The sequence below is a fragment of the Sardina pilchardus genome, chromosome 1, assembly GCF_963854185.1.
Source record: "Sardina pilchardus chromosome 1, fSarPil1.1, whole genome shotgun sequence".
In the NCBI taxonomy this organism is placed as follows: domain Eukaryota; kingdom Metazoa; phylum Chordata; class Actinopteri; order Clupeiformes; family Clupeidae; genus Sardina; species Sardina pilchardus.
Genome location: NC_084994.1, coordinates 5,238,885 through 5,252,156, shown reverse-complemented (window position 1 = coordinate 5,252,156; position 13,272 = coordinate 5,238,885). Strand labels below are relative to the sequence as shown.

The following is a 13,272-nucleotide window of genomic DNA, read 5'->3' as shown; positions in this document are numbered from 1 at the left end:
TATATTTTTACGATCAGATGGTGAGCATCACTTAATTGCATACGTGTGCACTCTGGTAAACCCTGAACTGTGATTCATCAGTAAACCCTCTAATCAATTCAGCATTTCTAAAGTGTCACTCTAGTGTGTACTTTCTGATGGGCCCTAAAATGTATGGTCTGATGTCTCTTCAGATTGCTCATTTGACTAAAAGCCTTTCCACAGTCAGTGCACTGATATTGCTTTTCTCCTGTGTGGACAATCTGGTGTTTCTTGAGACTGCTCATTTGACTAAAACCCTTTCCTTAGTCAGTGCACTGATATTTATTTTCTCCTGTGTGGATACTCTGGTGTCTCTTGAGACTGCTCATATGACTAAAATCCTTTCCGCAGTCAGTGCACTGATATGGCTTTTCTCCTGTGTGTGTGCGCTGGTGGATTGTGACCCCTTTCTTAGTCATAAAACCCTTTCCGCAGTCAGTGCACTGATATGGCTTTTCTCCTGTGTGGATACTCTGGTGTGCCTTGAGATTGCTCATTATACTAAAAGCCTTTCCACAGTCAGTACACTGATATGGCTTTTCTCCTGTATGTGTGCGCTGATGGATGGTGACCTCTATCTTAGTCCTGAAACTTTTCCCACATGTAGTGCACTGATATGGCTTTTCTCCAGTATGGATACTCTGGTGTCTCTTGAGATTGCCAATTTGACTAAAACCCTTCCCACAGTCAGTGCACTGATATGTTTTTTCTCCTGTATGTGTGCGCTGATGGATGGTCACCTCTCTCTTAGTCCTGAAACTTTTCCCACATGTAGGGCACGGATATGGTTTTTCCCCAGTATGGATCATCTGGTGTTTCTTGAGATTGCCAATTTGACTAAAAGCCTTTCCACAGTCAGTGCACTGATATGGCTTTTTTCCTGTATGGATACTCTGGTGTGCCTTGAGATTGCTCATTTGACTAAAACCCTTTCCACAGACAGTGCACTGATATGGCTTTTCTCCTGTATGTGTGTGCTGATGGAGAGTGACCTCTTTCTTAGTCCTGAAACTTTTCCTACATGTAGTGCACTGATATGGCTTTTCCCCAGTATGGATACTCTGGTGTGCCTTGAGACTGCTCATTTGACTAAAACTCTTTCCGCAGTCAGTGCACTGATATGGCTTTTCTCCTGTATGTGTGTGCTGATGTTTAATGAGATTCATGCTCACCCTGAATCTCTTCCCACATGTAGTACAGTGATTTGGCTTTTCCCCAGTATGGATCATCTGGTGTGTCTTGAGGCTACATGTGTGTCGAAAACCCTTTCCGCAGTAAGTGCACTGATATGGCTTTTCTCCTGTATGTGTAAGCTGATGTTTAATGAGATTACCGCTCTCACTGAATCTCTTCCCACATGTAGTACACTGATATGGCTTTTCCCCAGTATGGATCCTCTGGTGTGTCTTGAGGCTACTTGTTTGACTAAAAGTCTTTCCACAGTCAGTGCACTGATATGGCTTTTCCCCAGTATGGGTCCTCTGGTGAGTCTCAAGATGATCCATCCTAGTGAAAGTCTTTCCACATTGAGGACATGGGGAGAGCTTTTCTCCATTATGTGTCAACTGATGCATGGAGAGACCCAAACTCTCACTGAAACTCTTCCCACATACACTGCACAGATACGGCTTTTCTTCTGTGTGGATGGTCTGGTGTGCCTTCAGGTGATTGGTCTTATGAAAGCTCTTTCCATGTTTATTACGATGATGTTCCATCTCCCCAGCACATCTCATCTTATCTGTGTTGAGTTCTTGATGATTTGCAAGAAAAGGAAAACAATTTAAATTACATCACATATTATTAGAGAAAACGTAGTAGTAGTAGTATTATAAGTAGTAATAGTAGTAGTAATGTCATTCTTGTTTTGCTTCAATAATTCCAATAGTTCCAGTAGCCAAAACACTAATGAGTATCTTACCAGTAGGAGAAGAGTCTTTCTGACCATGCTCTCTTACATCAGCCTCTTCCTCCTCTTTAATGTCCATGATGTCTGACATGTTTGTTTCAGTCTTGCACACATGATCCGGTCCAGGGTTGTCCTTCTGAACTGTAGACAGATACTCTTGAAGGAAATCATCAGACTCTTCTTCTTTTATCTCCTTCACTGGCACAGGCAGCAGTGTAGGTCCAGTAAATCCTGACATTTCAGACTCTAGTTCTGTGCTGTGAAACAAATCCAGCCACTTATTACATTTGAATCACATTTGTAACTTACAACTACAATAATAAAGATTAAATAGCAGACAACTGCAAATAAAGAAATACAATTTAGTAGTTGAACACAGATCTAGTGTATGTGTTGAGAGTGTCCCAGTGCCTACCTTTGAGCAGGTGAGTTCAGAAATCTGACTCCACTAGGTGGTGTTCATATGCTGCCTCTTCTCTCTGGCCCACCGGGTTCATCCAATCAGTGACAGGAGCCTTTATGATGTAAATTAGAATGATAGGGCATCAAGTGGGCGTGGCCATATAAGCACTTTCAGACACTGAACAAAGGAGGGTAAGTGGGGTAATTAGCACTCCACAAAGGAGGGCAGATGGGTTATTAACACTCCCCAAAAGAGGACAGTTTGGTAATTAACACAGAGTGGGGGTATGGTACTGAACAAAGAAAGCTGCTGTAATTACTTTTCAATATTGCACAGTATCCCACAGTATTGCAATCCTGCTCTGTAACCAAGTCAAAGTATTACATGAGGTCTTGGTCTCATGGCCTTACCTGATACTCTGATATCTGGACTGTGTTTTCTGGGTGTTGATTTTAGGATTCTAAATGTTGGTGATATTTCCTGTTGTGATTAGTGTAGAGTGTCATATTTTCTGCAGTGTTTCTTTCCAAGCGTTTAACCGTGGTGAAGACCAGATCAGAAGAAGATTACCCCATCATGAAATCATACATCCCAGAAAATCAAAATGTGTTGAATGTTTATGAACTCTCGTATCATTACTTCATTGAGAATTATTTACATGCAGTGCTGTAGTGGTACAATAAAAGGTGGGTAAACTATGAATTCTGTGACCTCTGTAAAGTGGACAGTGCCATGCGGTTTTGGATTTCTGAGGTAAAGTGGAGGTTATACTTCAATGTTTATAAGAAGACCAAGTATTAAGTGGTTCCTGTGTTGATGAGTGTACATATTGTGAATGTAGATAATACAGTGTGATTGTGTAATGTTAAAATTTGCAGTTGTTAAATAAACTTTTTGAAAGGGGGAGAAATTAATATTGGTAGAACTCTGTTTCTGAAATTTTAGAGGTGGATAAACTAAAATAAAAGGTGGATAATCTAATAAAAGGTGGATTAACTCTAATTTGAGGTGAATTAACTCTATTTCTGAGATTGTCGAGGTGGATAAACTCTGTCTCCGCTATTTCAGAGGTGAATAAACTCTAATATGATGTGGATAAACTCTACTTCTGAGATTGTAGAGGTGGATAAATTCTAGAGATGCACCGATCGATCAGCTGGTGACCGGAATCGGCCGATTTTCACGTGATCGGCCATGACCGGCGACCGGCCGGTCAGTCTGAGAAATGCAGATTTTATGCCGGTCAAATGCACTCTTACGGACTTGTAACAACATCACTTAGCTGAGTTAGCAAAGTTTGATGAAGCTAGCAAAGGCCAACAGTCAGGGCTGGATTAAGCTCTTATACTGAGTTTTTCTATGCAGCGAACGCTGTGCTTTGCCATATTGCGTGGAATTTACTAAGCTGTCACTTCAGGTTACAGCGATCATCTCCGCCCGTCTTAGCCACTAATTGCGTGCCCACAACTGAACCACACACGCTGTCAACAAGCAGCGACATAGTCTAGGAGTAGTTATACTGCACTTAAGACGAGACACAGCAGGAATAAACATTTTGCTCCGGTTTGCCACCTTAGAATGTATTCTTTCGCCCTACTACAACAACAAAGTCCGATTTTCACATTTAGAGGCTTAATTTCATTACCTTTTGTCTACCGCGACCGTGATAGAAAACATATCATGTGTGGTGTCGTTGGAAAGCTGTGTTTCTCCTGCATGACATTATGGCATCCAAATATAGACACTTCCTTTGTATCCGCAAGCAATCGGGAAAGTTCCAAGAAGAGTGTAGACTGAGAATTGCATATGGCTGTGTTTCAAGGCTGTTTTCTCAAAATTAGTTTTTTTTTTTTGCAATTTTCCAACATCTCAAGCCTATGTAGCACCTATGTATACCAAATTATCCAGTTACACTTATCAGTAGCATATTCTGAAGATATCTACAGTTGGATATTGGATGTGAGAAGAAAAACAGTGTTCCCACAGTGCATTTCAATTAGGCCTAGTAGCCTAGTGTGTGATATTAATGTCCCACACTGGAAATACTGCAGCTGAAGAGGACTTGAAGAAGAATCTGTTTACCAGCCATTGATAAGTTGATTCCATTTCTATATTAACATGTTGTATTAAGAAAAGATAGAAAATAACTATTTGTGTGTGCTGACAAGTGGTTAGAAGAAATGAAATCGGAATCGGCCGGTCTAATTCTATGAAAAATCGGAATCGGCCAAAAAATTGCAATCGGTGCATCTCTAATAAATTCTACTTCTGAGATTGTAGGTGGATAAACTGTGTTTATTTGTGTCCACCCCAACCCCACCCCCACCTGCCCTCCTGTGTGAAGCTCTGGTCAAGCCCACCTGAAGACCATCTCCACCTCCACCTGCCCTCCTGTGTGAAGCTCTGGTCATGCCCACCTGAAGACCATCTCCACCTCCACCTGCCCTCCTGTGTGAAGCTCTGGTCATGCCCACCTGAACACCATCTCCACCTCCACCTGCCCTCCTGTGTGAAGCTCTGGTCATGTCCACCTGAAGACCATCTCCACCTCCACCTGCCCTCCTGTGTGAAGCTCTGGTCAAGCCCACCTGAAGACCATCTCCACCCCCACCTACGCTCCTTTGTTTGATTCCTGCAGGTAGAGTTCTGGTCATGCCCACCTGAGGACCATCAGATGTGTGAATGGTGCTCCTACATATGGAATTATTTCCCATAATCCTTTGTCAGTGTAGTTAACATTCCAAAACCCTCACAGTTTGCAGTGGGTAGGGAATAGGCAATTCAGCACAGGGGCCAGAACACAATGGTAGCTAACACCTATTACTGTGTAGGCCTGCAAAGTGCTTTCTATTGATCCCAGACAGCTAGAATACCAATGACAAGGTTACTCACTCTCTCTGCTGTGCACACACTTGTGCTTTTTATGTTTCAAAAAAATTAGAATTACACTTTCTGCCTCCTACATCTACAGTAATGCTGGCCATGTCAGTGCCCTAAGCAAGCTGCTTTAATGCCCCCCCCCCCCCCCCCCCCCACTCCCAAAAACAAAAAAATAGGAGAACATTTGGTTAGATTAAAATTAGGGCTGGGACTCGATTAAAAAAATTAATCTAATTAATTAGAGGCTTTGTAATTAATTAATCGAAATTAATCGCATTTTAATTGGATATAAATATATGACCTGAGAACAGTGAGAAGTATTTTTTTTTCACATGGATTTTTAGTATAGCCTACTATTGGATAATGACTGAATACATAGGCCTAAGCTTAAGCAACAAAAATATTGTTTATTAAGAAGTCCAACAGACCAGTGCAATTTTTGCCATAAAGTGTAGCAATACCATATTTACAAATAGTACATTTTCAGAAATTCATGTAGCCTATAGATAGATAGACCTTCTGTAAACTATAATACTGTGATATCCTGTTAATTGTGTCACCTGTTACCTTGAGTTGAGTTCATGAAATTGTTGTGTCCCTTTAAGGGGAACTGGGGGGCGGAGTTTACGTGTGTGCGTGTGTGCTTGTATGCGGTTCTGAGTGTGAAGTTTCTTTTAGGTCTATGAAAGTTGGACATGGAATTAGGTGCGGTGGATTACTGTTATTAGCGTGAGTTGTGGCTGTAACAGCAACTCGGTTGCTATTTAATAATAAATAAAGCTCAGAGGTTTCCCTCAAGTGTCTGGACTGGAGTATCACAATACTTTGTCCACGCTAGCAGCTAGCTGCTTTATGTTTTGCACTGAGGTGATACCTGTGGTGATACGTCCTTGTTGCATAGGTTGCACACAACCATGCTCTTATCTGCGCTTCCATCCGTTCGTTTTTTGTAACAACATTTCCCATCCACGGGGCCAACCAACGCGGTCACATCAGCTTCTTTGTTCATGTTCACTGTGCCACTGTGGTTTGTTTTGTCTGAACCTTACAGTCTATGGTCTGAACCGAACTACTTGGTGCTCCAGTATAATCGGTCCGTCTGAAACTCATCCAGTGAGAAACGTTCCGCGGTGCAAAAATAAATAGGCATACGATTAAAATGCGTCAATTTTTTTAACGCATTAATGTTTGTGTAATTAAGGCGAGACACCCCAGGTGAATAGGGGAAAATTTTAAACTTAAAGATATCTTCATGAAACTTTACCAGTTGAATACTCACATAAATAGGAGAATAAAATGTATTGCAAGTTTTCTTTAATTTAATGTTTAAATATGCTTATTAGGCTATATCTCATTAAATATGCGCTAATTTGCATATATTTTGATGCGAAGGATCTGACCATTGGAAAAAGCCAGGTTGAAAATTATTTTTTTGTTGTGTTAATATATCAAATAAAAAAACATTTACAGAGGGGATTATGAATATCTTCTTTTGTTTTCCAGTAAATCAGAAAATACTGCCAATTGGCTTAAAAAGTGGATTTTCGCCCTATTTTTAGGCATAAAAAGTCATGTAAATCATGCCAAGAATGCTATATCAACAAATCCCTCTGTAAATATCTTCCTAATATAGTTAGGAATAAGACTGGAAAGTTTGGTGTATGTAGGTGCTGCAGAAGTGGAGATCCTTTGCATGGCGTGTGGGGGAAAACTCGATTTGAGAAAACAGCCTTGAAACACAGCCAATGAAATGCGTTCTCAGCTTAGACTCGTCTTTGAACTTTCGCGATTGGTTGCTAATACAAAGGAAATGCCCATATTTGGATCGCATTGCGTCTTGTAGGAGAAGCAGGGCTTTCAAACGGTATCAAACACGATATGATTTGGATCACGGTAACGGTAGTACATGACACTTTAGAATGGGAACTTTTGGTAAAATTAGGAGAAATATACAGGCGCGAGTAGACAAAAGTTCGTGAAATAAACACTTAAATGTGCAAATCGGACTTTGTTGTTGTAGTAGGGTGGTAGAATACATGCTAAAGTAGCAAACTAGCTCAAAATCTCGAAATTGACCGGAGGTCACAAAAACAGTATTTTCACCTGCCGTGTCTCGCCTTAATTAATCATAATTAACGCGCTAAAGTCCCGGCCCTAATTAAAATCTAACTGTGAAATTAGGGGAAGGAAGTTCCTGATCATAGTTTACACATTTGATGGTCGTCATGGGTAATGGATCAAGTTACCTCAAAGGATGCAGACCGACTACCACTGATTACAAAAGTGTACTTTTCATTAATGAGCTCCTTACAAAGCATTCATAAACCCTTTGTAAGGTACATTTATTTTAAAGTGAATGATAAAACCACTCTATTATAGTTCTTTTGCAGTTTGTGATGTAGAAATATATTCATTTCTTCCACACTGAAAACACCAAAATTGCTATTTTGTGTTTGTATGTGTGTGATATCTTGTGAGTAATCGCTTTTAAAAAATGTTTCTATGCAAAATGCCATTTCAGATAAAACAAAGTTTATTTAAAAAAAAAAAAAAAAATGTCATGGACATGCATGCAGTGTTGAACATATTAAAGACATTAATATACAATGGTAAACTCAGTTATTATCAAAGCAACTTTCATGATGAAAGTTAATCTGACATGAGCGTTGTAGTTTATTCCAGGATGTCTGCTGTCATTTATCTTCTGATTTTGCGTTCATTCAGTTTATTGTTCAACAGCAAAAACATTATGATTTTCCAATCATTTCTGATGAATTCTAGAAAAAAGTATAATTTTCATTTTAAGATCAAATGGTGAGTTTCTCTTAATTGCATACGTGTGCCCTCTGGTAAATCCTGAGATCTGATTCATGCAGTAAACCCTGAACTGTGACTCATCAGTAAACCCTGAATCTGTAAACCCTTTAGTCAATTCATCATTTAATGTGTCATTCTGATGGATCCTAAAATCTATGGATCATCTGGTGTTTCTTGAGATAGCTCATTAAAGTAAAACCCTTTCCACAGTCAGTGCACTGATATGGCTTTTCTCTTGTATGTGTGCGCTGATGGACAGTGACCTCTGTCTTAGTCCTGAAACGTTTCCCACATGTAGTGCACTGATATGGCTTTTATCCAATATGGATACTCTGGTGTCTCTTGAGACTGCTCATTAAAGTAAAAGCCTTTCCACAGTCAGTGCACTGATATGGCTTTTTTCCTGTATGGATACTCTCGTGTCTCTTGAGACTGCTCATTTGACTAAAACCCTTTCCACAGTCAGTGCACTGATATGGCTTTTCTCCTGTATGTGTGTGCTGATGGACAGTGACCTCTATCTTAGTCCTGAAACTTTTCCCACATGTAGTGCACTGATATGGCTTTTCTCCTGTATGGATACTCTGGTGTGCCTTGAGACTGCTCATTTGACTAAAACTCTTTCCGCAGTCAGTGCACTGATATGGTTTTTCTCCTGTATGTGTGCGCTGATGGATGGTCACCTCTCTCTTAGTCCTGAAACTTTTCCCACATGTAATGCACCGATATGGCTTTTGTCCTGTATGGATACTCTGGTGTGCCTTGAGACTGCTCATTTGACTAAAACTCTTCCCACAGTCAGTGCACTGATATGGCTTTTCTCCAGTATGTGTGCGCTGATGGATGGTGACCTCTATGTTAGTCCTGAAACTTTTCCCACATGTAGTGCACTGATATGGCTTTTCTCCTGTATGTGTGCGCTTATGTTTAGTAAGAGAACCGCTCTCCCTGAATCTCTTCCCACAGTCAGTGCACTGATATGGCTTTTCTTCTGTATGTGTGTGCTGATGTAAGGTGACCTCTATCTTAGTCCTGAAACTCTTCCCACATGTAGTGCACTGATATGGCTTTTCTCCTGTATGGATACTCTCGTGTGCCTTGAGACTGCTCATTTGACTAAAACTCTTTCCGCAGTCAGTGCACTGATATGGCTTTTCTCCTGTATGTGTGTGCTGATGGACAGTGACCTCTATCTTAGTCCTGAAACTTTTCCCACATGTAGTGCACTGATATGGCTTTTCTCCTGTATGGATACTCTCGTGTGCCTTGAGACTGCTCATTTGACTAAAACCCTTTCCGCAGTCAGTGCACTGATATGGCTTTTCACCAGTATGTGTGCGCTGATGTTTAGTAAGAGAACCGCTCTCCCTGAATCTCTTCCCACATGTAGTGCACTGATATGGCTTTTCACCAGTATGGATCCTCTGGTGTGTCTTGAGGTGAGATCTACGACTAAAAGTGTTTCCACAGTCAGTGCACTGATATGGCTTATCTCCTGCGTGGATGGTCTGGTGTGTCTTGAGGCTAGATGTTTGACTAAAAACCTTTCCACAGTCAGTGCACTGATATGGCTTTTCTCCAGTATGTGTGCGCTGATGGATGGTGACCTCTCTCTTAGTATTGAAACTCTTCCCACATGTAGTGCACTGATATGGTTTTTCTCCTGTATGTGTGTGCTGATGTAAGGTGACCTCTATCTTAGTCCTGAAACTCTTCCCACATGTAGTGCACTGATATGGCTTTTCTCCAGTGTGAATCCTCTGGTGTTTCTTGAGACCGCTCATTTGACTAAAACCCTTCCCACAGTCAGTGCACTGATATGGTTTTTCTCCTGTATGTGTGCGCTGATGGATGGTCACCTCTCTCTTAGTCCTGAAACTTTTCCCACATGCAGTGCACTGATATGGCTTTTTCCCTGTATGGATACTCTGGTGTGCCTTGAGACTGCTCATTTGACTAAAACCCTTTCCACAGTCAGTGCACTGATATGGCTTTTCTCCAGTATGTGTGCGCTGGTGGATGGTCACCTCTCTCTTAGTCTTGAAACTCTTCCCACATGTAGTGCACTGATACGGCTGTTCTCCTGTGTGGATGGTCTGGTGTGACTTCAGGTGATTCCTCTTATGAAAGCTCTTTCCATGTTTACTATGATGACCTTCCACCTCCCCAGCACATCTCATCTTATCTGTGTTGATTTCTTGATGATTTGCTAAAGAAAGACAATAAAACTTTTTTTAACACATTACTATTATTATGTTTGATTTTGCTTCAATAATTCCAGTAGTTCCAGTAGCCAAAACACTAATGAGTATCTTACCAGTAGGAGAAGAGTCTTTCTGACCATGCCCTCTTACATCAGCCTCTTCCTCCTCTTTAATGTCCATGATGTCTGACATGTTTGTTTCAGTCTTGCACACAAGATCCGCTCCAGGGTTTTCCTTCTGAACTGTAGACAGATACTCTTGAAGGAAATCATCAAACTCTTCTTCTTTTATCTCCTTCACAGGCACAGGCAGCAGTGTTGGTCCAGTAAATCCTGACATTTCAGACTCTAGTTCTGTGTTGTGAAACAAATCCAGCCAATTATTACATTTGAATCACATTTGTAACTTACAAATACAATAATAAAGATTAAATAGCAGACAAGTGCAAATAAAGAAATAAAATGTAGGAGTTGAACACAGATCTAGTGTATGTGTTGAGAGTGTCCCAGTGCCTACCTTTGAACAGGTGAGTTTAGAAATCTGACTCCACTAGGTGGTGTTTATATGCTGCCTCTTCTCTCTGGCCCACTGGGTTCATCCAATCAGTGACAGGAGCCTTTATGATGTAAATTAGAATGATAGAGCATCAAGTGGGCGTGGCCATATATGTGCTTTCATACACTGAACAAAGGAGGGTAAGTGGGGTAATTAGCACTCCAAAAAGGAGGGCAGATGGGTAATTAACACTCCGCAAAATAGGACAGATTGGTAATGAACACACTGTGGGTATAGGTACTGAACAAAGAAAGCTGCTGTAATTGACCGATCGCAAAACCACGCCCTCGAACGGCCATTGTCCAATCGTAGCTCAACAACGGTAACTAAGTAGAAGGACGCCCGTCAAACATTGCGAATTCTGCAAGACGGTGCAATGATGCGCCTATGGCACGAGAAACTCATACACCAGGTACCCCAAAAGTTTAGAGGGAGGGGGCGTTTTTCCGCCTTCCCAAAGCCCAAAACCCAAGTGGAAAGATGTCTGCAATGGATTAAGCGGTGTGGGAGACCTCAATCACAACTAAATGTCTCAAAGATTCATAACTTTCCATATCAGAACGACACCCATCACCTAGTATGTGGCACTTAGAATTAACTTTCCAAATTAGCGACACTTTATCACCCTCTTCCATGTATGTGGCACTTAACATTAATCTCTTTACACACTAAGACGGCGGATTCGTAAAGAAACACAAGCACCCACACCTAGTGTATCTAAATTAGCTACCTACATAAAATGACATTTTACCATGACAAAGTGTTGAAAAATACCTGTACGAAACTGCTTGGAGGTTACGTCTGCTCGAAGGTATACCAATAAACCTAGCATGATATTAATCAATAAGCATAGTAGCTAAGTACACACAATCTGTAAAACTGGATTTAACAGTTAACATGTGTGGTTCTTTATAGCATTAAATATGAAAGTATTAAAGTTAGAACACTAACTGATCAGCAACCTACTATCCAGGACATGCAGGCAGCTAGCTGTTCGCCTGACTGCACTGAGTTGATGTTGCTATCCACACAGATAATTTTTAGCAAGAGGTTGACGGTCATTAGAGGCTATAAAATCTGTAAAACTGAACGTAATAGTTTTGGTTCATCTAGCATTGTGAAAGCAGTGCTCAACATTTAACCAACAAATCACTTGCTGTCTGCAAAGTCATAGTAGCCTACTTGCAATTTACCAAGCACTAACCTAACCATGTACATAAGGGGATGATGCGTTTTGCTCTCGGGTGGTGGTTGCTAGTTGATCGCCAACTTTTAGCTATCTGGCATTGTGTAGCCTACGCTACTGTGTATTTATGGTCCCAAGTTTAAAACGTGGGCTATTTACCCGCAGTGCAGGAACTTACTGGCCCACAGTATGCTGATTGCACTGCAAGATCAGTTTCGGTAGCCTACACGTAGCCTACGACTCGATTGCTGTAGGCTAATATTCCCTGTCTGTGCTTATTTTTAACATTTTACATTGAACATCCCCTGCATATTGCAGCCCTGTCTGTCGTGCCATAGAGAGTTCAGATGCAAAAGCCTTAAATGAGATAATGGTGAGTGCATATGCTTCACATAGGCCTGGCTGTAAGTTAATTCAAGCTTCAAAACTAGCTGTCTTCTGGTCTGAAATATTGATTCGTATGCAAAACCCTATATGAGCCTGATACAAAATGTCCATTTAAAAGAAAAGGTCAGACGGATTTACAGGGTTTTGCATCTGAACCCTGCTGCATTAATCCAAAACAGTCTCCAGTCTTGGGGTTCAAAAACACTATGATCAGTCAAGGTGAATGCAATTGTTTTAATCAAAATTGTGCAGCATTCTGTGATGCTAACCGGATTTGTAGCCAGTCGTCTTCTATGCGTCATTTTCTTTCACGATTGTGAATGTTTTATGATTAAAACAGCATGTCGAGGGGGGTGTCCATTGAGCGCGCATGAGAGAGAGAGGGGGAGAGAGAGAAAGAGTTGCCCAGGAGAGGTGGTATACTGTTTGGTAAAGTTGCAGGCATAGTCTACAATGAAACTTGCGAAATAAATGTATGCTTTCACCCAAGCAGTGTCAGGTGCACCAGTGCAACCTGGATTTTTCTTCAGGCTCACTCTAATACATTTTGGGCGCATTTGAGCTCTGTAGAACGTCTGTTCTCATTTGTTTGACGGGCGTAGTAACAATAACTAGGGGGCGCGGCTTTTGCGAACGGTCAATTACTTTTCAATATTGCACAGTATTCCAATGAGTTGGAAAATTGTATTAAAAAGCTTGGGCAGCATATCAACACAATCAATTGGAGTCCATTTTCTGAGCTCACATGGATACAGGAGAGCACTAGGATGCTGTAGACCAACACACAACAAATGTATTTATCAGGACGACTAAACTACATTTCTTGATTGCTATATTAAAAACATTCAACAGATGTATATGACTAAAATACATTTCTTGATTGCTATATTACAAACACACAACAAATGTATTT

The 13,272-nt window shown here is 40.9% G+C and overlaps 1 protein-coding gene and 1 pseudogene across 1 annotated transcript; both read right to left on the bottom strand.

Annotated features, from left to right (window-relative positions):
• Window positions 1-311: 311 nt before the first annotated feature.
• LOC134077910 (zinc finger protein OZF-like) lies at window positions 312-4,984 on the bottom strand (the record flags this gene model as incomplete). The annotated part of the gene is made up of 5 exons (XM_062533584.1): window positions 4,657-4,984; window positions 1,940-2,125; window positions 1,616-1,771; window positions 1,092-1,321; window positions 312-923 (listed from the first exon to the last, which is right to left on the bottom strand). Coding segments are annotated over exons 1-5 (1,512 nt in total), but the record flags the coding sequence as incomplete, so codon positions are not given.
• Window positions 4,985-8,173: 3,189 nt separating this feature from the next.
• LOC134077816 (zinc finger protein 260-like) lies at window positions 8,174-10,570 on the bottom strand (annotated as a pseudogene).
• Window positions 10,571-13,272: the final 2,702 nt, after the last annotated feature.